This window comes from Aethina tumida, chromosome 1 (genome assembly GCF_024364675.1).
Source record: "Aethina tumida isolate Nest 87 chromosome 1, icAetTumi1.1, whole genome shotgun sequence".
Classification (NCBI taxonomy): domain Eukaryota; kingdom Metazoa; phylum Arthropoda; class Insecta; order Coleoptera; family Nitidulidae; genus Aethina; species Aethina tumida.
Window position 1 is genome coordinate 52,041,393 of NC_065435.1, and position 26,056 is coordinate 52,067,448.

Consider the following 26,056-nt stretch of genomic DNA (forward strand, 5'->3'; position numbering starts at 1 on the left):
CAATTCTTATCTGCAAATAATTTATCTATGACACATCTGCTGAGCCGCTTCCATCTGTAATTGCATAATAAATTTGCACGGTTATATATTTTTAATGAAAAAATTACGTTGTGAAAGTATTGTAAAATATGAAATCAACAATGAATATAATACAAGAAGGTTATTAACTTCTTTATTAGTAAAAATTGTTTAATTAATATTCGCGCCATCTGTTGCCGGTATGTATAACTATATAGTTTCCGCGCGTTTTTAATAAGACAAAGTGTAATGAATATTCTGATGGCTTTCTAAACAAAGTATTGTTCGGATATATTAAAAATTTATTATTTACATTGGCACATATTATTTTTATGTATTTTTTTGTTACAACTTTTAGTGACTTTTCTAGTGAATTCTAGGGAGTTTGAGATTTTAGAGGTTACCCGGCCCGGTAAGTTGGTATAAAAATATAGTTTTGTCATTTGTCAAACAAAACATATTAAAAGTTAATAACAATTTTTATAGAATTTTATGTAAATATCAAGTAATTTAGTTTATAATACATTAATCTGTTAACTGTTTGTGAGTATGTATATATTGTATTAATTTACAATCAATTTATGTGATACTCTTATATGGGTTAACCTTATATGACCTGTCAACTAAACTGTTATTAAATAAGCTTATTATCCTATGGTAAATTAAATTAAGATATTACAAACAATATCGAACACCGATGTTATAATTTCCATTTTAGGTTGCTTTTATTACCCATGAGTTCTGTTAAAAATTTTCATAAATAAACTGCAATAATTGTGTAAGGACATGGCTAAAAATGCATATAAATAGTCTTAATTATACTTAAGAAACCTAAAGATGTTCAATTCAGGGATTAAAGGAAATCATAGGTAAATCCAACTGCACTAATGCTAACATTGAATTCAACATTCTCACTCATAGGTATAATGGTATTAGCTCGTTTGATCAATTAGTAAAAGACAAAGTTGGTCAAAATTACAAATTAGTGACTATACAAACCAGTAAGGACATCCACAATGGAAAGCTCTATGATAAGGGCACCTTCAAAAGTGGAACTTTCAACTTGTATGATAAAATTAAGAATCTTGATGCCAAGGTGAAAGTCGAACCTGATAATCAAGACTTTAAGGATAAGATTACTGCCCACAGTATTATAGGTAAGCAGGTTGTCTACCCCTGTAAGTGCCAAATTATGCTTTTTTCTTGTTTGTAGGTTTAAGTGAGGAAAATGTTAAATTGCACAAATCTCCTGCTGTAGTGAAACCAAGAATTAAACGTGGAAGTATTCGTGCTACCCACCACGAAACACTTCAACGGATAGACAAGGAACAAGATGTTTATAATCATTACCAACATCATTGGTTTAGTGCAAGTCTTGAGGTCAGTTATAGCAAATAATTTGTAGTTATGATTTAAAACTTATTATCTAAACAGATGGTTTTAAAGTTCAAAACGAATGTGACAAAGTTTGTAAAATAATTTGCTTTGATGAAGATGCTGTATGGTATGAAGTTTTACAATGGTCTGGTTTGCAAGAATTTGAAAAATCCAATTAAGTAAGATCTTTAAATTTATTCTTTAAAAATTATTAAAGTTCAGATGACTTTATTTTGTTTAAATTTATTCATATAAAATATTATAAGTGATTATTGATAATGCAATATGATTTATGACAGTTTTATAACTAGAGAGCAGATTCATATAAGTGTTGATGCAAAATAAAGGATCAGATTCATGACTACCATGTGATTTTATATAATGCTTAGTATTATAATACTTTTTTATTGTTCCTTATGTTTTTACATAGCAAGACTATTAAATAATAAATAAATCTGCGGTTTATGCTTAAAAATGAAGCCAAATTCACTTGAATACCTTATAGTCTCTGTTCTCTACACAAAACTCAAAAAATTAGTTTTCTTGAATATTTTTCTTTTTTATCAATACAATTACAAAAGTAAAATAAAAATATATGTATATAGTAAGAATCCAATTTATTGTTGAATGTATATTTAAATCAGGTTTATAAACTAATTATACTAATCGTTAAAAAATGCCTTGCCGTATTATGTCATAATTCACGAACTTAAATTAAATACTTTAGTATATAATTTTAATCAACATGACGCAAAACACTTGCATTGTTGTTTCACGTGCTCCTGTCCAATTAACACTAATAATAACCTTACAGAAATTCAAATTAGAGGACAGATCCAGGGAAGAACGAATAGAAATAACGCGGCATGAATTCCAGAGGCATATCCAGCAGCTGATCCGCAGCAACATCGGCCAACCGAACAAGTTCCCATTACCGGCTAAACCTGCGAGTTGCGATTCGGAGCCCGTGACACGCATCAAGTCGCAGCAGGGTTACAATCGGCTTGTCACACCTAAGATCTGCGAGGTAGACAAATGCAGTCAGCCGGCGCTACCTTGCGCGAAACACTGTACCCTCCACATAATGTTGAACACCGACCAGGTCTTGTTTGATTACTGCACGGCGAAATTCGCGGACAATACTCAGTGTTCCGTGCCTGTATTCGATATCTCACACGAGCTGCCCCTGTGTCCAGAACATGCTAGGAAGAGGGTAAATATATACTTTATTTCTAATATAATAATGAATGTCAACAGTAAAATAATACACTTTCAATTAAGAAACAAACAATACTCTTGTTTAAAATTGTATTACTAAAAATTAAAATTTACTACACTATTTTAAAATTTACACCATTATAAAAGCGTTTTGTTTCTAAATAAATTAACGCAAGTTGAAATTTATTAAAACACTCTTCAATACATAATTTATATACTATTTATGTTTTTGGGATTATTAGAATTGAATAATTATTTTTATGTCACTGTTATATAATAATAATAATAATAATATATTTTTACTTGTTTAATTTGTTCACTAAATTTTAATAATTTAGGACAACTATAAATTATACCAAGAAGCCAAACCAAAGAAATTAAGGAAAAAAGTTAAACCCTCCGCGATGATTAGGCCACAAAAAAGGAACAAGAAGAAACGAAAACCCATTAAACCCTCTGACATTTCTACCTCCAGTGCAATATTAGAAGATACACAAATTACAGAAGGTAGTTTAATTCAAATTACGTTGTTAAGTCTATTTCCATCTACCAATTTGATTTACAGACATAGAAGTAAGTGAAATAAATGAAATTGAAACAGAAGGTTCTCCAGAATTGATAGAAGAAGAGTTGCAAATTGACCAAGTATTAGGATTAAACGAATCTGGATTGGAACAAGCTCTCGATTCCCAAGAACATCTTCTCGAAGAAACCGACATCAGTACTGTCTTAAGCACAATCCAGGTGGACGAATTCAACGACTTTTTCGCCGGTTGGTATTCATTATACAATGTTATATTATAAAAATTGTCCCTTTACTGATTTATTAATGTGTAATGGTGTATTAATTGCAGTGAACCGAAATGGCGAATATGAACCATCTCGCGAGGAGGCCGAGGAATTGGAAAAGGCCCTGGCAGCTGTCGACAACGACGTAAAGTCGTTGGAGAAATTAAGCCAGACACACGGCCTGCTCGACTCACTGCTAGACGAACACGTGCTGGCCGAATCCCTCGTCCAGATACCCGATGTGTTCCACAACGGATATGCGCCTTGCGGCGACAATATGGTCGCGCAGACGTCGTCCTACCTCTTGCCCGTCGAGCCCCATTCTCACTCCTAATGCGTGAACCGGAGCATACCACACCACCGAACATTCACCTTGACAGTACAATACTTAATTATAACGATAGGTAACTGGCATACGGGGGTATTTGTAGGAGTGGCTCATCCTGTGCGTGGGCAAATGACGAGGTTAAATTTCTCTTATGAAATACTCTGTCAAGATATATTGACTTACTTATTGGTTACGAAGCAACTGCTTGGGATTATTGAAGTGGTGAGGAGGTGACTTCAAAACTGTGATACGCATATACACGTAAATAGCCGATGTTGTTGCTCCAGATTACTTCAGTGATCTCAATCAGTTGCTTGGAAATCAGTATTTGATATCAATTCACATATTAAACTGTTGGAGATTAATTAGTTGTTTTTGACTAATTTTGCAGACGGTTCCATTACATTAATGGTTACTGTTAAATAGAAGTGACAGATTTAACCTCGCCTGAACCCAAAGTTGTTTTCAATAAACGTGTAACGAATGAAAAATTTTATTCCACTAAGTACGCAATAATCATCAAAATCGTCCATCCATTCAGAGTGATAATTTTTCTAATGCACAGTAAACTGTAGATTTGTTGTACATTTCATCTCGCCTTTTGATTAATACCCAATAATTGGCTTAATATATGCTCCATATGCATGTGACTTCTGTTTTAAGAACCATGTGTGACAAATAAGTACGTAGATATTTATTTGTTAGTTATATTATTTGTATGAGGTCATTCAATTACATACGTTCCGTTATTTGTACCATCAAGTTTCATAATAAAAAAATAACATTTAACATCACATAGTACAATAAAAATTGAGGCAAAACGTAGATTTAATTAGATTAAGCGGTATTGTGTATGTATTGTGCTTGTACCAAAGATTTCATACATAATTGTAGATATCACATTCCACATTATAGGTTTATTTGCCGATTGGGAAACGTTTGCTTTGTAACATTCCTAAGAATAAGTAATTCTATAGTTAATTTATTATAAGTTCGCCCCGATTTGATATCTATGGTTGACGCGTGCATTTCATCTTGTAAAATTTGCCACTGTTATTAGATGTCTCTGTTATTTTCTTGTTCTGAAATAGAACTTTGCTCAAGTAATTAATAGTTTTTCACAAATATCATTGATAATGAATGGTGTGTTTTATATCAACGAGAGCCAATCCACGTGAAACATCTGAAACATTCCTTAAATACGTTTTGCTACTTTAACATTTTATGATACAGACTTATTTAAATTGCATCTTTCATTTTTTATGTATTAACGAGTTTTCGAGTATCGCCGCTTTTTATACAAAGATGTTACGTTGGTTTGAACACAATACTAATGTTTGTACAGTGAATTGTTTTTGGACTTCCATTGTCTTAATTTTTGAAGTTGTGACGATATCATTCTTAGCTTGAAATATGTAGAGGTAGTGCTAATTTAAATATTGCACCATCACAGCATCAAAAATTAGGGCAATGGAAGTCCAAAACCATTCACGTTACAAAGATTTTATGTTGTATAATACTCAACTCACGGGGGTTGGTGTTTTCTTTTCCTATTAATTAGTCAAAAGGGCCTGTAACTAATGCTTAAATTGTGTATTAGTTATCCGTTAATAAAACAAACTAAGTAAATAAAGATTCACATATTTCAACAGGGAATATATTATATTTTTATAATAAAACCATGTACACGTTATTCTTGAACTTGTACTAATTATGTTCATATACTAAAAACACAAATAGATATTCTAATACTGAAACAAATAGTTGTATTGATAATAACCAACCACAACTAACCACTAAATACTAGCCATTTCCAACTATAAATTATTTTTGCAATTTTTTATATGTAATTTATTTAGGTGGCATAGTACTAGTATTAATTTATAGTTGAAGACTGAATAGTATTTTAGTTTTATGTAAATACTAGATAATAAAAAATAAATAAAATGCAAACTTCTGTATGCCAGTTCCTTAATTAAAAATTTCATTATACAAAAAAATTCAAAATGAAGCAAAAAAAATCGGTAGACGTTTTTCCATGTATGGAGCATATTTTCCTAGATAATTGTATTTAGTCTATGTAATTCATATTTTAGGGTAACACAATGCTAAATTTTGATTTGAAATAGGTGTTATTTATTTTATTTATAAAAACAACATGTCAATATGTTTTGTATGTATTTATTTTTATACATTATTTATCATTTATATCGGCATCAATAAATCAAAAGATTCACTTGCTGTTTATAATTTGAAGGTTCCTGAATTAAGTGTTTAGTTGAACACGGTGATTTTTATATTTTAGTTGATTTGTGATAAATGTAAAATTTTTAGTAAAATTATTTTTTTATAACTTTTGACATATTCATGAAATTTTGCGATGATTAGTAATTAATACTTTTAATTACAATTAAAACAGTTGTGCCCTCATATCAATAGAATGTTCAGAAACACTATTTTGTACATATCATTTATAAAAAAACAAGTTTTCGTTAAAATTGTATTAATTGCTGATAATCGTTTAGTTTTATATACGTGTGGGGTTAATCAATTTGCTTTAAACGATACACCAATTTCAACATCTTTGGCCACAATAAATTGCTTAATCCCTCCTTAAATGTGAATTTTTTTTATTTTAATATGTTTAACATTGCTTTTGTTTTCGTAATAATACCTAAGTAGATGTTTTTTACGTGTTAGAAGGAGTTATTGTAATCAACCCAGGCGCAACATTGTAAAAAAATGTACAATAAAACAAAAAATTGTCTACAATTCTTGAAGATTGATGCATTTGTGTACCTTTAAATTTGTATTGTGAGGTTGACTTTTACTTGCGAGATGGGTCGTTGAAATCGTAATTGAATGATTTCAGTCAGTGTTGATGTATTTGGAGATGTCATAGACTTTGAACTTGTTTTCTTTATAACATTAAAAATTGTACATATTTCTCAGGTTACAATTAATAATAAAATTGTAAAAATCAATAGATTTTCATGGACTATTTCATTTAATAAAATTAATTTACACCTTTTTATAATTTAAAAGTTATAAGGTATTATATGGTCATACATATAGTAAATGTTCATATTTAAATGGTTAATATTTAGGGCTATTTTCTAATTGTGTTCATAAGATTACAAGAGGTAAGTAAAAATGAATGCTAAATGAGATAATTAACTGCTCATACAAAGTTTAAAAATATAACATTCGATAAAACGGGCAATTTTAAGTAACCATTTTATACGAAATGTACACCAATTTTAACTTTCAGTGGACATGAGAACGGGACCCATATTTTACTATTCCACAATTTGGATAAATATTTTTTTTTTGTTAATAAATCGTAATATAATTAATATTGGCAAATCTTACCTTTATTACTTAACTTAAAACTCAATTTTCTGCAGATTTATTTGGATTGTATTAGTACACAGGAAATAAAAAATTGTTAACACTTACTGACATTTTTATTAACTTCAAATGGATATTATTTTTTCATTTAGATAAGGAATGTCTCGTGTTTTTGTACAGCCCTGAACATTTCAATTAACCAACGTATCAATCGATCAAATAATCAACACTTTGCACTGGTAAAATAGTTTAGAAACAATTTTATCTTCAATGGAATTACTTTTAGGTAATACTTTGGGTCTCTATTAGACTGACACCAGTTTGATGTAATAATATACATATATAATTATTCGAAATAGCGACGTGCAATGATTAGAATAGTGTTCCAAAAAAGGTGAGATTATTATATAATAAATAACGATGAATAATATCTAATACCTTGTTATTACAAATAAAAGTTACGTATGGACTATGTGTAGTAAACGTTAGCCAGTTACAATTAAAGATCGCGTTTAAAATCCGCAACAATACAGAGTAAGCCTGATCAAATTCTACATAAAACATTCATAATTGACTTTGTTATTAAATTTGTGGGATCTTTCAAGTTATTGCTTTTAATTTTACAATTAGACAGCACCATCAAATTATTTACTGATATTACAATGATACAAAGACAGATATATTCATTTCATTTTTATAATATAAAAGCACATGCCAAATTTTTTGTCCATTGAACCAATTTCTAATACCTATATTAAAGCAATTCCATCATACAGATAATCTTATATTAAAAATCTGCATAATACATAATACATCATTTATTAAATACATACAAATTACATAAAATAATAACCTTTGTATGTATTACAACAAAAATATTGAAAACAATTAACCAAAATAAATAATGAGAGTACAAAAATGGTACTAAAACTATTTAATAGAAGACATGTTTTTATCAAATAAGTTTTTAAATAACATTCTTAGAATTAGCACAACAAACTCATTTTTAAAAGGCTATTGCTTATTAAATTTCATAAATTTCATGCTTGGCATGTGGTAAATACCGAGAAAATTCGATGTTTACTTTTAGGAAGGTACTACAAGAATAAGTACATATTAGGTAAACATAATAAAAACTTAAAAAGTTAAAAAATTAAATCTAAATTTCAATCTGTGGACTCGAATTTCTTTTAGACTAACTTCTTTCCTGGCTCACAGATCTTGATTGTGATCTCCTCACAGGCTCATTGTTTTCTTTGGAATGTGATCTAGATCCATTCTGGGATCTTGAACGCGATCTAGATTTAGAAGGCTCTTTGGAATGTGAACGCGATTTAAACCGATTTGGGGATTTCGAATTGCTTTTCGAATGTGATCTAGATGGTCGGCGTGACCGCGACCTGGAACGACTATGACTACTAGATCTGGACCTTTTACCACCCCTTGGTTTATCTTCAGTCAATCGAATTCGGCGACCATTTATTTCCGTATCGTCTAATTTTTCGATTGCGTTCTTCATATCGGCATAGGACGCAAACTCTACGACTCCTTCGTTTATGCACTGTTTATGTGCATCAGCATAAGTAACTTCACCAGCCTTTCTCATATAGTCCTTCAGGTCCTGCCAACTGACCCTGCTTGATAAATTCTCAACAATGACCCTGTATTCAGTTCTGGTAGGGGGTCCGTATTTGTCTCGGCCCCTTGGATTGTCGTTTCTGCCTCGCGGCGGCCCATAACCTCTGCCTCTCCACTGGTCGCTGCCCCTCGGCGTTCCCCTCGCCCTTTCCACCGTTATACGTTCACCCATCAACTCCCTGCCGTTCAGTTCGTAAACGGCATCATCGGCGTCCCTGTAGTCCTCGAATTCAACGAACGCATAGCCATTTTTCATCGAAACTTCTTTAATCCGACCGTATTTACGGAAAAACTTGTCCAAATCCCGTTCGCGGATCTTATATGTCAAGCCACCCACGAATACACGGGTGCCCATGTCAGCGCGCCAACAAAACCGAAAACAAAAATAATTAAACACTACAAATGTAATTACAAAATAAACACGTTTGCAAGTGGGAAACGACGCGCCAGTTGCAAAGCTACGGGAGCGAGGCTACGCCTGTCATTTCTTAAACCATTGCTAACTTCCCGTTGTTTTTGCCGGCTACGATATCATTTATATTTAATATTTTATATTAATTAAGCACCACCCATAAACGTCTATCAATATAAACAATACAACAAAAGCGTATATATATTAACTATAATTTAAATGCAGCCAAATTTGAACCGGATAGATTTTTTATCTTACAGTTTTTAAAAATTTTTTAACTGTTTTACCACAGGACAAATTTAAATATAACTGTAGATAATATTGCAATACTGTATATAATCTTCAAATTCTTATAATTTAAGTGAGTCTGACTGAATTTAATTTTAAATTTAAACCTGACACGTCTAAGGTTGTACTTTACATGTAAATAATATTCTGTAAGGCGATGATAGATAAGCAGATATATATTAGCATTTAGTTAATTAAAATACAATACACTGTAAAGTGCCTGGTGTCGAATGTAATTTCTCTGTCTAAGAGGTAAATAACTGTCGTCGCAACTTCTTAGGCTATTACATTCAACTTTGACTTATCTTTATATATGAAATCAAGAAGATAAAAATTTGTATTTTGAAACTAGTCAATGCAATTTCTTAGTGTGATCTTACTGAGTAGTAAGTACCATGAGTTCTCTGGCGGAGTATTGCGTATAGAGCCTACTGTGACCTAGGTCAATACCACAATACAACTCGCAGGTGCCTAGGCGGTGTTTGCTTATTTACGACTTCTTATCCGTGACAAGAATATGAATACAATAAAATTAGGGCACGGGGATAAATAAAAATGCATAGTTATTTTTTCGTGCAAAAAGTTTTAATGGCATATTTTTACACAATTATCACAAAGTGAAATAATGATGTTAACACTTCAGCAATGAAGTAAATAAATACATGTCAACTGAAACATTTATAATATTTTTCACAAAAAACAAGTTGTGATTAAACAATTTTTAACAACAATAAAAAATTAACTACGCTACAGCTCCATTCTTATTGAGTTTTGGACAGTCTCTTTCCCTTTACAATAACGGGCTTGTTCTTTATCGTTCCCTTCTTCCTCTTGGAACTCTGAAATTAACACAAATGAAATTTTAAACAATAGTAATAGTAACAATGAATGAATTTTTCAGTTAGAATGTAAAAAATACCTTCTTAGAAATAAAGTTGGGTGACTTAACGACTCTGTTGGCAACTGGGATCCTCGGTCTGTTAAATTCGTCTGGTTTCTTAACCCTGAAACACAAAAATTATAGTTTGTCATAGTAAATATATCGTGAAGTGTGTTGTACGTACCTGTATACCCGGACCAGCCAGTGTTCAGTTGTGTAGGCTTCTTCCAAATAGGTCAATTGGAAATCCTTGTTGCCGATGACGGCATTCCTGGTGCGATCGTAACCGGCTGGAGTGCGATAATCCAGCTTCAATTCGCCGAAACGGTAATAACTGAGCTTGTACATCAAACAGTTCAACAACGTGGGAGAGCCCTCAGCATCCACTCTGAACTCGCCGTGTTCGGTGAAGTAGTCGCTTTCCCTGATATCCTTGGGATGTTCTCCTTCGGCAATACGGACCATCCATAGGAACTTGTTGATGTCGTCGCCGGAATAACCGATGACACCGCCGAAAATTACAAGTACATAGTCGACATCCAGTGCCGTCATTATTTCGTAAGCGGCTGTTTCGTTAGAGGACATGGCTTTGCCCACCAACGCAATGTGACTGTTGTTCCAAGTGTTGTTATCAACTAATGTAGTACGATTGGCCATACCGGCGATCTGATAACCATAATCCCACCTGTTAAAACATAATGTTTATGAAGTTTCATAATAAAAACAGAAGAAATATCTTACCAGCTCATAACACGAGCATCATCAGCAGTATTTTGCGAGAGCCAGAAGTAAGCTTCACGGAAATCATCGAGAATCTGACGACTTCCGTCGCTGCCGTAAGACGCAAGCACAATACTGGGACTGGAGTAAGCGTTGCTGGTAACCCATGTGCAGTGCACAGCGAAGAGCATCAACAGTAACATTATTACGACAGTCACGATGCTACGGATGTTTTGTCCAATACCGTCGGATTCCTTCAGCTCGTGCTTAAGTTTCGGTACGCGTCCGTAGGTTCCAGCCTGAAAATTTAACATCCGCTTATCCATCCGAAAGAATAGCTTGAATAATATGCGTTACCTTGTCGTACATTTGCCTTTTGCTTGGAGTGTTGTGGTCGTCCTCTTCAATTTCTTCGGGACGAGCACCCTCGTCCTCCCTGAGGAACAGCTCCAGCAGACCGGAGAAGGCGATGCCGCTCAAAATACAGACGACGGGCGTCAGAGTGAGCATCAATCTGACCATCACTCCGGCAAAGTAAACAGCACTTATGGCGTATAAAATTACTGCAATAACGTGATTATTAGAACCTGCATAGCGTCATAAACGGATCGAGACTCACCAAAAACTCTTTCGTCGTTTACGTTCTTAATGCAATACCATAAACCGGCAGGGAAAGTAGCGGCCAAAACGTGCAAATCAAAGAAGAACGAGAACCAAGTGGTCGGTTGATGCTCGGATACGGATGCAATGATGGGGATGTGAATTTTGGCGTAACCCGTATCCCAGAGCGAGTAAAATCGGCCGCTCCAAGGGGCGATGTAGCCGGCGTAAGTTAACAAAACGACGGTCGAGAATACGACGCCGGCGGCGACAAGACCGCCGAAGATCACAACCGACTTGAATTCGGACTTGGAGAGCGAACTCTGGAGGTATTTTAATGCGCCAACGGCGAACAACAGTACGAAAACACCTAGTGGAATAAAGTTACCGTCAGTTTAAGTGTAATGGCGGCGGGTGTGTTGTCTTACCTGAGGCGGCCATGTGCTCACTAGTTCTAATCGGCTGGAAGCCGACGAACGGGATTTGCATGGAGAAAATCAGTCCCAAAATGTAAAAGGTCGTGTAGCTAGTGAACAGCCTGTTGGAGAATCTGCCCATGAGGAGCAGTACGAACACATGGAGCGGAATTAAGTTGATAATGAATACGTAGCCGCCCCATGCTGAAACCTAATTAAACGTTTTGTATTTTAAGATATATTTAACGTTCCGATTTCGAATACGTCAAATTATAAAATTATCTACCACATAATACTGGTATTTTTCTTGTGAATTAGAATGCAAATTAAACAAATTATCATGTAAATAGATAATCTGCCTACAGTCTGCTGTATATGCAAAGCAACAAATGAACATCTTTTTTTAATTACAATTTATAATAAACAAATCAAAATTATTAATTATAAGTAATTTATTTGGTAAAGATATTCTTCACTAAAAATTGTGTTGAAAAAAAATACAAACTGTTAATTAATAAAAAAAAATGTAAAAATGCAAAACAAAAAGATTTGTTATACAACTATTTTAATTCATCATATTTTTAACAAACTAACTTTTTATAGACTTTATTCAGTGAAGTAAGTGATTTAGTAATCATTAATGAACACAGTATCCAAAATTTCATTAAGTTTGTAATTTTCATCAATATACTTAAAATTTTATGTTATCTTGTGGTAACAACAATAGTTAAAAAAATATGATTTTCAAAAATCATAAAAAAAATATACTAATTGTGATGAAAATTGTTGTTAATTATGCGTTATTTTTTTTAACATTTTGTTATTCAATTGTTTAATGATTTGCATATTTGATTTGCAGTTTGATTTTTTTAGTACCCTCTATAATCAGTTGATATAAATAGCTCATGCAAAAATAACATTTGAATTTGAACGCAATGAAATAACCAATACAGATTTTATAACTTTTGCTACAAAACAAACATATCAAGGCTAATTATAATGCAATCACAAAGCATAATTTATGCAGCAGATAAGAGCTTAACTGTTATTGGTTCTCTAATGGAACCTAAAAGACTAATATCATTTAGTGTGCTAGAATCTCATATTTTGAAATATCAATATGTACTTTTATGAATTAAATATAGATTTGAAATTGGTTTGATTGATTTTACAGATAACCATTATCTCATATGGATGTGGTAAATTCAAACATGATAAAAATGACTGAGTAAACATTTACAACTTATCAAAAATGCCACTTAAGCAAAATATATATACAATCTTACCATGTAAAAGTAAGAAAGAGCTGCAGCAACAGCCCAAAAAACTGATCCAGTCTTGACAGATTTGATCCACAGGAAATAAGTAAATTGTAAGGCAAATATAGCAATGCCTTCATTGTCATAACTTCCAGCAACAGATCTACTAATGTAACCAGGCACAATTGCTATGAAACATGCTGCAAAAAGTCCTGCTCCAGCGGACCACAACTCCTTAGTCAAAAAATATGTAGAAATTGCAGTTAGACCACTAAAATTAAATGATTAAATATGGCATAACTAAATGCAGTTCCGTGTTTACCTAAAGATTGGTGCCAGAAATACACAAATATCACGAATATGGACATTGATGTGCAGCATATGCAAAATATAGTGAATGCTACCGGAAGTTAACATAAGACCCGGATACACGGTACCCCCAACAATTCTTCCAAGGGGGTACCATGCCCGTTCATCAAACCAATTCAAAAAATTGTAAAATCCATGTTTGACCATATAAGCCGTGGCTCTGTAGTTGAACCTGTAATTTAAATTTTGGCTCACCTATTTTTCGAAAATCATAATTGTCATACTCACCATGGATCAAATTCGTGAATGATACTCTCGAACCGGATCACCGCAAACAGACGCGACGAAAAACCGGCTATCCATGCTAGTAAAAGTACTACGAATATAATTAAACTACTAATGCCCGTTTTACTATTTATTCTTGAGACCGATGTTTTTTTCGAACCGGCTTGAGCCATTTTTGACAACCAAAAACATGACACGCACTCACACGACAGAGGTTACTTGATGTTAGAGGCGGCCATTTCTTATTGGTTGGAAAGATGACAACTTGGCAAGCCCTTGAACGTTGCAACTACCTGATAGTTCAGTTGACCAGTTTAAAAACACTTTACCTTACGTTGACCCTCTATCGTTTGTTTAATAATAATCTTAACCTATAATAATTAAAAATTAAATTCAAATAAAACAATGAATAAAGGCATCGTATTTATTTATTATTTCTATTACATTACATGAATAGGACTGGACAAATATTGTATTATTTTGTAAAACTGAAAGTTATCCTAATAATGCAAACTTTATTTATATCCACATAAAAAATATAAATATCGTAAAATAATAGTTGCACAGCTTTGGTAAAATAAAAATCGTAATATTATAATTTGTACTAAAAATTTAATGTAAGAAAAGTCTTATTTGGCAAAAAGTAAATCAAAATTGACTAGTTGAGGCACATATCGGTATTTCCTTGAAGTATCTGAAGCTGGCTGTTTTATTTCAGGTGGCGAAATTGCTTTTGACCCTGTTGGCAGATATTCTGTCAGCAATTGCACAGGTCTTACAGAACCAAAGAAGTCTGTAATTGGTACTTCATCTGGATTTCTTTGGAACAAATCTTTTCTCACGCCAACAGTGGAAATGCACACCTTCTTTGGGCAAACCTTTAACTACAGAAACAATTTAAATTAATTATTTTCGAATAAATTATATAAATCAATAAATTAATGATATTAAATACTTACAAACTCTCCCATTGTTTTGTTACTCTGTGGATCAACATTTTCCAAGAAATCTAGAGCAAAATATGTGTATCTATCAATGATATAAACTCCAATGGCCGGATCTACATGGTGCTATAAACTTCAATATTAGTATTAAAGGAAAAATCCAATAACATGACTTACAGAAAGAGAATCTTCACCAATTAAACTGCTTCCCACTGCTAATATGTTGGGGGAGTAGAATCTTTCATACATGGAAGCAGCTTGACAAGTATCAATCATAAAGAAGGTTTCATGATATCTGAAATTATTGAAATAACAATTGGAAAATTTCCATTTTAATTAATTTCAGTACCTTTGTTTTTGCCACATTTGTTCTAGAGCATCAGCCATCTCTTGACTTGTTATTTCTTCAGAATCTTGGAATTTCAAGAATCCATCTCCACCATGTCCAGTTAAATATACAAGAACATTACTTCTTTCATCTGTTAACAACTGCTTTGACCGAGGGGTGCCTGGTGGTAATCTACCAGTCAAAAGTCGAACAAAGTTCTCAACTGTTACCTCATATCCCCTATAATCAACCTCCACATCATCGCCATAAACGTTGATGTTCTGATTAGCATTATTGAAAACTGTTGCTGGTCTGGGGTTACGAGGATTGCAAGCCATATCATCAGCTATCATTAATATTATTTGGCTGTCTGGAATCCCCAATCTTTTTACACTCCTGTATATTGATAGGACATTAGCGACATGTCTGTAATTGAACCAAAACCGGCTCGTATCAACCAACACCGCCCAATTATTGGTGTGGCCCTTCTTAACAAATTCATGGGGGAGCTACAACAATTAATTAACAAAATAACAAAAACGAACTATTTTATTTTACCTGTACGTTTGCAAACGCATAGTGGGCCGTTATTAGAAGCAAAAGTAAATTGTGTAGCATCTTGCAGAAAGGTTATGTTGGTATGGGAACTGTCAAATTGACGGTCTTATCAGTGTTTTGAACGGTGGTGGGAAGGTTGTATCTGTAAACAAATTTTAAATTTGTGATACTCTTTTTCAAATTTAATTTTTTGCCAAACCTTTCTATTTAGCACCTTATGTAATCACGTACGTTGCTTTTTTGTTAATAACCTCTTTGCTTTTGTCAAGTTTATCTCTTCAAGTAATAACTTGTTTACCAGGTTTCGTTCAAACTCGTCACAAGTAAAGTCTACTGGAGGGTAAGTTACATTTAACTTAATATTATTTCACTACTCTTCCCTACTACACACCTTCATATTAACGTTTTAATTCATTTGAACAACACTCATCAATTGTATATTTTTCCTTCTATAATTTTTCTTGCACCATTTAAATTTGGTGCCGTTTGATGCAGGTGGGGATTGTAAAAGTACTGTCTTCATCTTTTTTCAATCCCACAACTGAAGTGGTACCATGTCGCAGGTACAACGCAATAATTCAAAATATTAAAGCATTTGAAAATTATTCCTCTCCACAAGTTCATGATCTTTTTGATATCCTCACTTGCTTTAGATCTCAAAAAAATATTTTATTCGTTAAAAATAACTAGCATCATTGATAATGCTGAGAATCATTCGATTCACTGAGGAATCTGTTAACTAAATATGTATGCCAACTTATAAATAGTGAAACAAGAGAAAACATCCTTCCTACTGCAACAATAATCATGTATGACGGCATGGTGTAAGATTTATGCTTGAAATAATCGCGTCACCGAATATGCCGCGAAGTTTCCAAAAATCAAATTGACTTCACACCTCATTTCCGGAAGACATTTCTCTTGCTTGTCAAAGTCATAGAATAACAAAGTCTTTACAAGATTCTCTCGAAGCTAGCTAGAAGTGAATTCTACCAGAGAGTAAGTTACACTATATATGTTATTCTATAAGAGATATCCTTAAAAATATTGATGTTTTCATTCATTTTATCATCAATCTTCAACTGTTTTAAAAATTGTCTCGTCTTTCACATGTGGTCGAAAACTGAAATTTTGTGGTTTTCGAAGTGGATAGGGATGTCAAAATACATAATTTATTCACTTCTTTTTATATATTCGTTTCTACAATTTAGATTTTATCACTTCATGTGAAGTTATATAACTGAAGTCCAAGTATTCCTCGTCGCAGGTATCACTCAGGATCCATATAATTGCCCCAAAATTTTGAAATTGAGCGTTTTGAAAATATTTCTCTCTAGATTTATCTGATAATTATGACATCCAATATCTCCCGCCGAAAAGTATTTTAGTAAAGTCTATGCGACAATAAGAAATTTTATAGAATGTCAAACTGATAAGACAAGTCATTTCAGTAAGGCATTAATCAAGTATTTTAAGTGTTTACGAGTTTCTACAATTGAAAAGGAGTAAGATACATTTTATATAATATTCCACACGATGTTTCCATATTAATAGTTTTAGCTGAATTTATCATAAATTTCTAATTGTAATTTAACAATTTTGCTTTTGCCTTTTTGCCAATTGTTTCTGTATGCAATTAAGATTTCGGGTTTGGTTTATCTCTAGATTGAACATCTGGTAAACTATCAAGGTAGCATATTTTACAACGTGAAGTTTAGTACCACATAAATTTTATTTTAGAAAAGTTCACAATTATCGTTTGAAAAAATAAATGCAGTGAACCACGTTGTCGGGTGACATATGGTAATCATTCGCCTTAGAAAACTACTAGAAGATTTGTTTAAACGGTTTGGAAGTAGAGATTTCAATAGACGGAAGAGCGTTCCAAAAACATGTAGGAAAGATGTGCTGTAAGTCTTGCTGGATAAAAATGATGCTCCAACTCCAGAACAATTTGGGTGGACATCAGTCTCTTAGGCACTTAAGAACCCATCCACCAAAAATGTCCAGAATACGTTTGAAGACGAAAGAGATTGGTACTGCAACGCAACAACGTTCGGTACCACCGTTCAGAACATTCATTAAAAATTTGTAACGGGATCTTTGACAATTTAGATTTCATCACCTCATATGAACTTCTATAGCAAGTCCAAATATATCACGTAACGTGTATCACATAGGATTCTTATAGCTGCCATTTTAATTTACTTTTGAAATGGATATTTACGAAATAGTTCTGGATGTATATGAAAATTATCAACTCACATCCAATATCTCGTATTAGCACTTTTCACTATTATTTGTATTGACTTAAGAAAATAATACAAAACAAACATGAACGGTACTGTTGCACATGTTTTAAAAAATCAGAGACAATCGCGCCACCTAATTTCCTGAGGAGGGTAGTTTCCCAATTTCAAATTGATATAACTTATTTCCGAAAGTCGTTTATCATGTTTATTAAAGTTATCGCGTAACAACGTGTTTACAAGGTTTCCTCGAGACTCGCTACAAGTGAAATCATCTAGGGAGTAAGTTATATTTTGTGTAATACACAACCACACTTTCATATTAACGTTTTAATTAATTTCATCAATAATTTGTCTAAATGTATTCGAAAAACGTCCCCTTCCGACTTCTGCATACAGAACTTGATCGCCAAAAATTTAAATTTGGTGCGGTTCGAACCGGATAGGGATTGTAAGAAAACTGCGTTAGTGATATGCGCAAGGTACGAGTTAACATTTAATGCGCGTAGTACCGGTTTCCCATCTTCGTGGTGCATATTTTACGGATCTTTGGTCTTATTGCAACATATTTGACTCGAATGTGGCAAAGCTTGAGTGAATTTTATCTGTTTCTTTCACAAATAAGTATACATTTGTACTTAACGACTACGTGAAAGTGTAGTTTTCAGGTGAGATGATTTCCTTTGTTTGTTAGAGTGAATGTTTATTGTCACCTACACCAAATCGTTGAAACACGTGGACTAAATCTTGGTTGGCTTATTTTCGGTTGATTCTGACGAGTACGTCGTGTTTGACGTAAACTGTTGTTGTTGATAGCCGTTCTATCGTTTTTAAGCGATAATTTCATAAACGAAATATGTCATAAACGGGATTCTTGTGATTTTTTCACGGTACGTTTTATTTAGGACGCACACTTTCGAATATTTGTGTAATAGAGATTAATGAACCTGACTTACGAATTCAATTTCAACGGTTCTTTGCTTCCTCGATTCACGTTTAATGCCGCCAATTGTGTTGAAAATGAAAAAAAAAATAAAAACATAAAAGTAATTAAGTTTGTTTGTTTTTAGATCAAAACATGAATTCCTCAAGTATATGCTACAAGTGCAACCAGCCAGGGCATTTTGCCAGGGAGTGCTCACAGCGGGACATCAATAGAGCTAACTTCAACTACAGGAGCCGGGAGAAGTGCCACAGGTGCAACAAACTTGGTCACTATGTCCGAGACTGCAGGGAGGAGTTCAATCGCTGCTACCGTTGCTTTGGTGAAGGTCACATCGCGAAAGATTGCCTCCAACATCCAGACGTGCCGTCCTGTTACAAGTGTAAGAAGCCTGGCCACATAGCCCGGAGCTGCCCAGAGGGTGGTGGTGATAGGACCAGCACTGACACTTGTCACAATTGCCAACGGCCTGGTCACATCTACCGAAACTGTCCAGAGAACACTAAAACTTGCTACTTGTGTCACAAGCCGGGCCACCTTAAGAGAGATTGCCAAGAGAATAACGAGTATAGAAAGTAGTGCCTCGCATTGCTCTTTTGTTGTATTTTATATATATACGTTATAATAAAATGTCTGTTCTCTTGAGAAGAAAAAATATTGTTATTCTAATGTTTTTTATTTATACTTTAAACTGTTTCCTAAGTGTTTTATTTTTGTAGAATTAGATCTAAAATTTTTAATGTATCCTAAATACAACTAAAGGATTATTGATAAACTGTTTTTAATTTGACAAACCTTCCCCATACATATTTAGTAACTGATTGAAACTCGCAATTCATTAAATATAAATTTATTATAAAAAGGTAAATATATAGGCAAGTTTTACAAAATTAGATTTTTATTTATAAGATGTCCTAGGCCAAATTTGGCCATATTTAGACATTAAAATGTTATATTTTATTTATCCATTTACGTAATAGAGTCTATAAACAATCGTACATATCGATCTCCATTAATGAATGTTTCGTGACAGCGATCGAGGATGATTTATTTTACACTACAATTTTTTTGATTACCAAAAACATAATTGTTAAACTTTTGAAGTATATAACAAGTTCAAAAATTTATTCATGCCCAACTCAAGTTAATTGTATTGTAATTTGTTTGAGTTATCCACTTCAAACTGCCCCTAGAACAACGGTTAACAATTACACTTATGCCATTCACCAGTCCTTCCCCTTTTGTAAGAAATTCAGCGTTCTAGCCCCAAATATAGATAAGAAACATTTTAAATGGCACCAATATAAACAATTATGGCACTAATCACAAAACAGTACAAAATATCTTAATTATATACAGGGTGGAATCTTTCTTCCTGATATTTTATTTTGAACTATACATTGATGTTCCATCAACAAGGCGTGAAATAGTAATGCATGTCGTGGCAACGTTTTATACTCCACATGGTTCCTTAGATATTGTATAATTAAAATCAATAGTTCATATATGATCTATTTTATCACAAATTATGGCATTGTTCACTCGTTATACATTAAACCATGGACCAATGTTCAATAAATTATGATAATAAAATTATATAAATTATTTTTTTATAAATAAGAACTTTTTCATAGGGAGTTTGTTTATCAAATAGTATAAAAAAGTTATGTAGTAATAAAAAAGATAAAAAATCGCTTTTATTTATATACATCAAATTAATTTCTAAATTTTATACGAGGAATTAATATAAATAATTATTTTATGTATGATATCGATCTCTGATAATGAACGTTTCGAAACACAACGATGGGTTCCACTATCCTGAACCATAGCGGAGTAGAAAGACACTTTATTTTACATAACAGACTATATTCTATTTAATACATATATTCGTTTTTGATGATCAAAAACATAATTTTATTAGACTTTTAAAGTTAATAACGAGTTTAAAAATGTATTCATGCAGGATCGAATTAGTTGTACTCTAATTTGTTTGAGTTATCCATTTCAAACTACTTGCATAACAATTAACCATTGCGTTTATATTATCCACCTGTCTTTTCCCCAGCCTTCGGGCCCAAAACATATCACATATACAAAATATCTTAATCAAACACAGGGAAGAATCCTTCTGACGTTTTATTTTGAATAATTATACATTGATGTTCGATGAGCTAGGTACAAAATATCAATGCGTGTTTCCATACTCTACAAGGTTCCTTGGACATGATATTTTAAGGAATCTCATTCAAATATATTCTATATTTAAAAATAATAGTTTATTTATAACCTATTTTATCACAAATTATGCTATTGTTCAGTCGTTAAACCATAGATCAATGTGCAATAAATTATGATAAAAATAAAATTATATGAATTATTTTTTTATAAATTAATAGAGGACTTTTTCATAGAGGGGTCCCCCAATATATGTGATTAAAAAAGTATACTTTATCATACATTATAAAGAAATTAATTTTTAAATTTTATATGATATGATATGATTTTATTGTACTTTTAACTCATGAAAACAATAAAATTAAATGAATTTTTTTTTATAAATTATTTGATAACTTTTTTCATAGGAAGTTGTCCCAGTTAATTTACCATATGATTAAAAAAGTATGCTTTACCAAACAGTATAAAGTTATGTAATAATAAAGAAGACAAAAAATCACTTATTCATTTATTTATTATTTCATTAAATTAATTTCTAAATTTTATACAAGGAATTCATTTCAATAATTAATTTATCGTCTAGTTAACAAATATATATGATTTTATATATATTTTTTTGTAACTAATAATATTAATTAATAGAGTATGATAAAAATCGAGTGTCCGAATCACAACAAACACAATGTCCATTTTAAACGTCCCGCGCTGTCACTCGTCCAGCGCTATTTCGAGACGCTTTGCCGTCTATTTGTTTGACCGCCATAAAGTGACATTTCGCAGCACGCGTGATGTTGAAACTGAAAAATCTTATTAAAAAATCGAGTGACTGGTGCTGAATTTACTTGACAGTGATCCGAAAACTGATTTGTGTGTGTTGTAAACAAACGTGAACTCGAATACACGTGAATTTCGCATCCAACTCCAAATTCGGTCTTGGTGTGAAATTGAAATTCTGAATGTCATTCGTTCGGTTTACCGATTAATTTTGTACCGGGAATGTTGGAAGTGGTCGTGATTTTGCGGTGAACGATGTTTTAAAAGACTTGTGCGATTGTTACGTAAAATTATTTTTGGTTTGACGTTAACTGTCAACTTTGAAAATGAGAGTCCGTAAGTAATGGTGTTAATATTGTTGTTTATTTCCCGTGACTTCAATTCGAACTTGGAAACAAGTCAGAGTTGGTGGATAATTTCAAATTTTGTTCGCTAACGCGACCGTTAGTTTATAAAGAATATCTAATTTTGTTGCGGCATGATTATTATGAAAGAAGCGACCACGAGGTAGCCATTTCTGTCAACTGTCAGATCTAATTGTCACAAGAACGTGTTTTGATATTTAAAATTAGATAACGTCTTTCAAATACACGGAAACACGGAGCAATTCGTAATTTATGTTTTTTTTATTGATAAGAAACTAAATAAAAGTCAACGGCATCGAGACAAGCGTTTGTTTTGATGCTAAGCATGGTCGCGTGTTGGCGCGTTTATATTCGAATTGAACGGTACATCATTTGTTTTTCGTTTGACTGTCATGCGTTCTGCCAACTCTGATTTCAAAATATAAATTCAAATAACGTCACGAAATGCCCGCAACTCGTCATTTTGATCAGGTTATCGTAGGAATCAACCAAAATGTCTCAAATTACAGATCGCGAGAGGTTCCAATCCAGCAGCAGCACCGACGAAAATGAATCGGGTTCCGAGCACGACGAGCACTTGCGCCAGGCCCAGCTCCAGAACCCCAATTTGGCGACGCAAGTGAGAAAACGTCGCGGGAACCTTCCCAAGCACTCGGTGAAGATTTTGAAAAGATGGCTGTATGAGCACAGATACAACGCTTATCCCAGCGATGCCGAAAAGTTAACTCTCTCGCAGGAGGCCAATTTGACCGTGTTACAGGTATGCAATTGGTTCATCAACGCCCGCAGGCGCATCTTGCCCGAAATGATCCGCCGCGAAGGGCACAATCCTTTGCATTATACCATATCACGAAGGGGCAAGAAGCTGAGCAGCGTTGGCAACGCGCCAGAGCAGCCCAAGGCGAACTGGAATGAACAGCTACCAACTGGTCCAGGAAAGAGGATTAGATTGGACCATGATTATGAGGAGAATATCGCCTTGATCTACAGATCTGAGGAGGACAGTCCTAATGACTATGAGAGCTCCAGTCCCAGCGAAGAGGATAAGTACAATCCCTGGCAGAGCCCCATCCAATACACCAACACTCCCAATCATCAGGATGATGATTATCTAATAAATAGGGGGTAAGTTTCTAACATACACGTTTCTACCATTATATGTGGGCCATTACGCTGAAAACTTTCATAATATGTATACAAGATGTCCGATTGGAACGAGAAATTATTAATTAGCTAATTTTTTTTGTTACAGCTCCAACGCCAACGAGTTGTGGGATTTGACTCCGCAGTTCGTGCAGGTGCACAACGTAAATGATCTTTCTGAGCTTCCTAACGAATTGGCACAGTCCGCCGACCTTGCCGGCTCCGACATGGAGGAGAAGGACGAGGATAAAGACAAATTCAAGTGTCTGTATCTGTTGGTGGAGACTGCTGTTGCGGTGCGACAGAGAGAGAAAGAGCAGGGACACACTCAAGTATAGTCTATTATATCAGTTTTGTGCCGAGCGTGCCTTATAAATGTGCTCAACATGCTTTTTACAACAACAAACTTTATGTTAGTCATTTTTGTTTTCGCAGCTACATTTTTCTTTCGTTTGTTTGTTGTTGCGAAATAGCTGATTTTTATTTATAAGGTTTCTGATGTGTTGTCTGTTTTTAAGCTTGTAGTTTCTAGACTGTAGTTTACATATTCTCTTTTAAAAAATTCGGTAAGTTGTAGAGCCAGAGTGATATTATCGGAAAATGATAATTTTGTATAATCGTCTTGGGTTTGAATTTCATATTGGACACGGCATTTTTGATCGTCTCATCAAGTAAATAAATCATTAAATGAATAAACAACACAAATTTGTTTGTGTTGACTTTTTAACATTTGGAACTTACCAAAAACTTTTAACAAATCCTTATTTTTACCATCAAATGGTTACTAATTTAATAAAGGTTGTATGAAAGTCAATTTAGTTCCTAAAATAAATACAGTTTTGTTGTCAGAATATCTTCAGGGTTACTGGTGTACAAAATATTAACCATAAAAAATAATTCAGAGTGAATGTATGTTTTAAAAATACAGTTAGGATTATATGAATTGGTTACAATAGCCCTGTTTCAAAATGACTTGTGAATTGTTTTTGTGTTGAGCGCAATAATTTTCATTTTTGTTAAAATGCTCCACAACAGACTGAAAATTCATTTAGTGCTTATTAGACTGACTAATGAAAACAATAACAAGCTTCTGTTTAATGGTTAATTTGTAAAATTTGATATGATTCAACAATGAACATTTCCGTTTATTTTAATATTTTAAATGTTTTAGAAAAATCAAATTCAACTCTGTGGGTTGTATCCTTTAATTTTCATTCCATTGCAAATGATATATGGGAGAAAGGTAGTTCAATGTTACATTTTATATGGTGATTTAAAATGCAAAATTTTCAGTTACCTTTTTCTCCATCACGTTAACAAGTTTATTGATTAAACTTGGCAAGATGGTCAAGTGATAGTAATCAGTATTTCTAGTCCCTTATTACCAAAATCTGTTCCTTAGAAGTATATAGAGACTTATCGACTAGGTTTTTATAAACTTTAAATCACAGATTAATTTGCCTCATTTATATAATTAAAAATATTCATAAAGTGATCATTTGATTAGACATTTTGTGTGAACCCTAAATATCACTTATTACCAATTTGCCTTGTTTACCTGTTAACGAGAAATTTTATTTATATTACAGTAATAATCATCAAGCCATTCTTCATTTAATTCTAGATGTTTAGTTGTTGGTAAAAAACATGTGATATTAAATTATTGGTGATAGTCATATATAGTAATGGTAACATGACAATTTTTATATTACAAATTAATTTCCTAGTAAAGTGCCATAACTTTGATGAGACGATCTATTGTGTACTTAGGTTTGATCTGATGTGCTCCTGAATATTATTTGAAAATTTAAAAGTACCTGTTTCGCATTTTAAGAATATGAATACTACTTAAAATTTGAACTCGATTAATAACACTACATTTATGTATTATAAATGTAAATTTTGTACATCAGATTTTGTATGTTACAATACTGTTTATATTATAGTATTAGATTATTTAGTTTAACTCACTTAGATTTAGATGTTGTTACAGAAAAATTTACTGTAAATTGTTTTTTTATGAATAAAGATGTTTATTTCTATCGTTTTGTATGCATATTTCTTCATAACGTAAAATTACAGGTGTTGTCTACGTTTGTTGATATATTTTTGGAAGGTTTATATGGAAAACTAAGGATATTTATCAATGTTATTACTAAGCATGAATGTTCTTCCTATAGAAACTTAAAGATTGAAATTTTAATCGCACATATTTTATATTAAATATGAATAAATTTGAAGCTGCACGTAGATTTCTTCAAGTTTATTCGCCCAACATTAATGATCATTTTCTGGATATTTCTTGTTTAATATTTAAAGCAATACATCCACAAAAATACAATAGTTGTAAGGGTCAAGTATACAAATTTGCTCAATTGGGATCAGTACAAAAATAATTTTGTATTTTTTTAATAATCTAAAACTCTATTTCATGTTAACATCTATTTAAATATGTATATTTTAGATATAAGTAGTTGAGTAGTTTGTATAATCATAGTCTATTTTTATGAAACTGTCTTATTGGTCAGTACAGATTGCTGAAGAAATATGTATGACAGAATTTACACTGCCAGTAAAATGGATAATGACTAAGAGGATCAACAACATTCATTATCATATTTACGTATATATTGTATATAATCTTTAGAGATTGTTAATAAAGATGTTTAAAAATCTTAATGCACGT

The 26,056-nt window shown here is 32.7% G+C and overlaps 6 protein-coding genes across 10 annotated transcripts; 3 read left to right on the top strand and 3 right to left on the bottom strand.

The window, feature by feature from the left end:
* The first annotated feature begins 490 nt into the window (after window positions 1-490).
* Window positions 491-6,716, top strand: LOC109594890 (INO80 complex subunit D). Of its 2 annotated transcripts, XM_020010152.2 has the most exons (8): window positions 491-675; window positions 737-887; window positions 940-1,175; window positions 1,232-1,398; window positions 2,210-2,608; window positions 2,952-3,120; window positions 3,179-3,385; window positions 3,468-6,716. In XM_020010152.2, exons 2-8 carry the CDS (start codon window positions 856-858, stop codon window positions 3,734-3,736), a joined length of 1,479 nt encoding a protein of 492 aa, XP_019865711.1. In that variant the 5' UTR covers window positions 491-675; window positions 737-855; the 3' UTR covers window positions 3,737-6,716. The 2 variants fall into 2 exon arrangements, with proteins under 2 accessions (XP_019865711.1, XP_019865719.1); XM_020010160.2 differs by lacking the exon at window positions 491-675 and having other exon boundaries at window positions 694-887.
* A 1,165-nt stretch (window positions 6,717-7,881) lies between these two features.
* On the bottom strand, window positions 7,882-9,361 carry LOC109594263 (serine-arginine protein 55-like). Its single transcript, XM_020009472.2, has one exon. It carries the CDS (start codon window positions 9,072-9,074, stop codon window positions 8,277-8,279), a length of 798 nt encoding a protein of 265 aa, XP_019865031.1. The 5' UTR covers window positions 9,075-9,361; the 3' UTR covers window positions 7,882-8,276.
* A 621-nt stretch (window positions 9,362-9,982) lies between these two features.
* On the bottom strand, window positions 9,983-14,115 carry LOC109594213 (dolichyl-diphosphooligosaccharide--protein glycosyltransferase subunit STT3B). The gene is made up of 10 exons (XM_020009421.1): window positions 13,892-14,115; window positions 13,617-13,835; window positions 13,322-13,565; window positions 12,048-12,246; window positions 11,639-11,989; window positions 11,377-11,582; window positions 11,041-11,318; window positions 10,484-10,984; window positions 10,339-10,423; window positions 9,983-10,258 (listed from the first exon to the last, which is right to left on the bottom strand). The coding sequence occupies exons 1-10, from the start codon at window positions 14,059-14,061 to the stop codon at window positions 10,181-10,183; spliced, it is 2,331 nt and encodes a 776-aa protein (XP_019864980.1). The 5' UTR covers window positions 14,062-14,115; the 3' UTR covers window positions 9,983-10,180.
* Window positions 14,116-14,298: 183 nt separating this feature from the next.
* LOC109594487 (putative GPI-anchor transamidase) lies at window positions 14,299-16,035 on the bottom strand. Of its 2 annotated transcripts, none has more exons than XM_049970650.1 (6): window positions 15,918-16,035; window positions 15,725-15,860; window positions 15,182-15,669; window positions 15,010-15,127; window positions 14,848-14,958; window positions 14,299-14,772 (listed from the first exon to the last, which is right to left on the bottom strand). In XM_049970650.1, exons 2-6 carry the CDS (start codon window positions 15,776-15,778, stop codon window positions 14,518-14,520), a joined length of 1,026 nt encoding a protein of 341 aa, XP_049826607.1. In that variant the 5' UTR covers window positions 15,779-15,860; window positions 15,918-16,035; the 3' UTR covers window positions 14,299-14,517. The 2 variants fall into 2 exon arrangements, with proteins under 2 accessions (XP_049826607.1, XP_019865270.1); XM_020009711.2 differs by having other exon boundaries at window positions 15,719-15,860.
* LOC109594507 (CCHC-type zinc finger nucleic acid binding protein) lies at window positions 15,924-19,685 on the top strand. Of its 3 annotated transcripts, none has more exons than XM_049970651.1 (2): window positions 15,924-16,058; window positions 19,038-19,685. In XM_049970651.1, the coding sequence occupies exon 2, from the start codon at window positions 19,046-19,048 to the stop codon at window positions 19,487-19,489; it is 444 nt and encodes a 147-aa protein (XP_049826608.1). In that variant the 5' UTR covers window positions 15,924-16,058; window positions 19,038-19,045; the 3' UTR covers window positions 19,490-19,685. The 3 variants fall into 3 exon arrangements, with proteins under 3 accessions (XP_049826608.1, XP_019865291.1, XP_049826609.1); XM_020009732.2 differs by lacking the exon at window positions 15,924-16,058 and adding an exon at window positions 18,468-18,635; XM_049970652.1 differs by lacking the exon at window positions 15,924-16,058 and adding an exon at window positions 18,729-18,857.
* Window positions 19,686-21,744: 2,059 nt separating this feature from the next.
* LOC109594904 (homeobox protein TGIF2-like) lies at window positions 21,745-26,049 on the top strand. The gene is made up of 3 exons (XM_020010172.2): window positions 21,745-22,198; window positions 22,737-23,352; window positions 23,480-26,049. The coding sequence occupies exons 1-3, from the start codon at window positions 22,189-22,191 to the stop codon at window positions 23,706-23,708; spliced, it is 855 nt and encodes a 284-aa protein (XP_019865731.1). The 5' UTR covers window positions 21,745-22,188; the 3' UTR covers window positions 23,709-26,049.
* The last annotated feature ends 7 nt before the right edge of the window (window positions 26,050-26,056 follow it).

What these genes read in the sequence shown, in the direction of transcription:
- LOC109594890 (XM_020010152.2), top strand. Translation starts at nt 856, where the DNA reads ATGTTCAATTCAGGGATTAAAGGAAATCATAG. An exon ending in GGTTTAGTGCAAGTCTTGAG is followed by an intron (nt 1,399 to 2,209) that starts GTCAGTTATAGC and finishes ATAACCTTACAG; the next exon opens with AAATTCAAATTAGAGGACAG. An exon ending in CAGAACATGCTAGGAAGAGG is followed by an intron (nt 2,609 to 2,951) that starts GTAAATATATAC and finishes TTAATAATTTAG; the next exon opens with GACAACTATAAATTATACCA.
- LOC109594263 (XM_020009472.2), bottom strand. Translation starts at nt 9,074, where the DNA reads ATGGGCACCCGTGTATTCGTGGGTGGCTTGACATATAAGATCCGCGAA.
- LOC109594213 (XM_020009421.1), bottom strand. Translation starts at nt 14,061, where the DNA reads ATGGCTCAAGCCGGTTCGAAAAAAACATCGGTCTCAAGAATAAATAGT. An exon ending in ATTCACGAATTTGATCCATG is followed by an intron (nt 13,836 to 13,891) that starts GTGAGTATGACA and finishes TTTAAATTACAG; the next exon opens with GTTCAACTACAGAGCCACGG. An exon ending in TGAGCACATGGCCGCCTCAG is followed by an intron (nt 11,990 to 12,047) that starts GTAAGACAACAC and finishes TTATTCCACTAG; the next exon opens with GTGTTTTCGTACTGTTGTTC.
- LOC109594487 (XM_020009711.2), bottom strand. Translation starts at nt 15,778, where the DNA reads ATGCTACACAATTTACTTTTGCTTCTAATAACGGCCCACTATGCGTTT. An exon ending in ATGCGTTTGCAAACGTACAG is followed by an intron (nt 15,670 to 15,718) that starts GTAAAATAAAAT and finishes TAATTGTTGTAG; the next exon opens with CTCCCCCATGAATTTGTTAA. An exon ending in ACAAAACAATGGGAGAGTTT is followed by an intron (nt 14,773 to 14,847) that starts GTAAGTATTTAA and finishes TTGTTTCTGTAG; the next exon opens with TTAAAGGTTTGCCCAAAGAA.
- LOC109594507 (XM_049970651.1), top strand. Translation starts at nt 19,046, where the DNA reads ATGAATTCCTCAAGTATATGCTACAAGTGCAACCAGCCAGGGCATTTT.
- LOC109594904 (XM_020010172.2), top strand. An exon ending in GATTATCTAATAAATAGGGG is followed by an intron (nt 23,353 to 23,479) that starts GTAAGTTTCTAA and finishes TTTTTGTTACAG; the next exon opens with CTCCAACGCCAACGAGTTGT.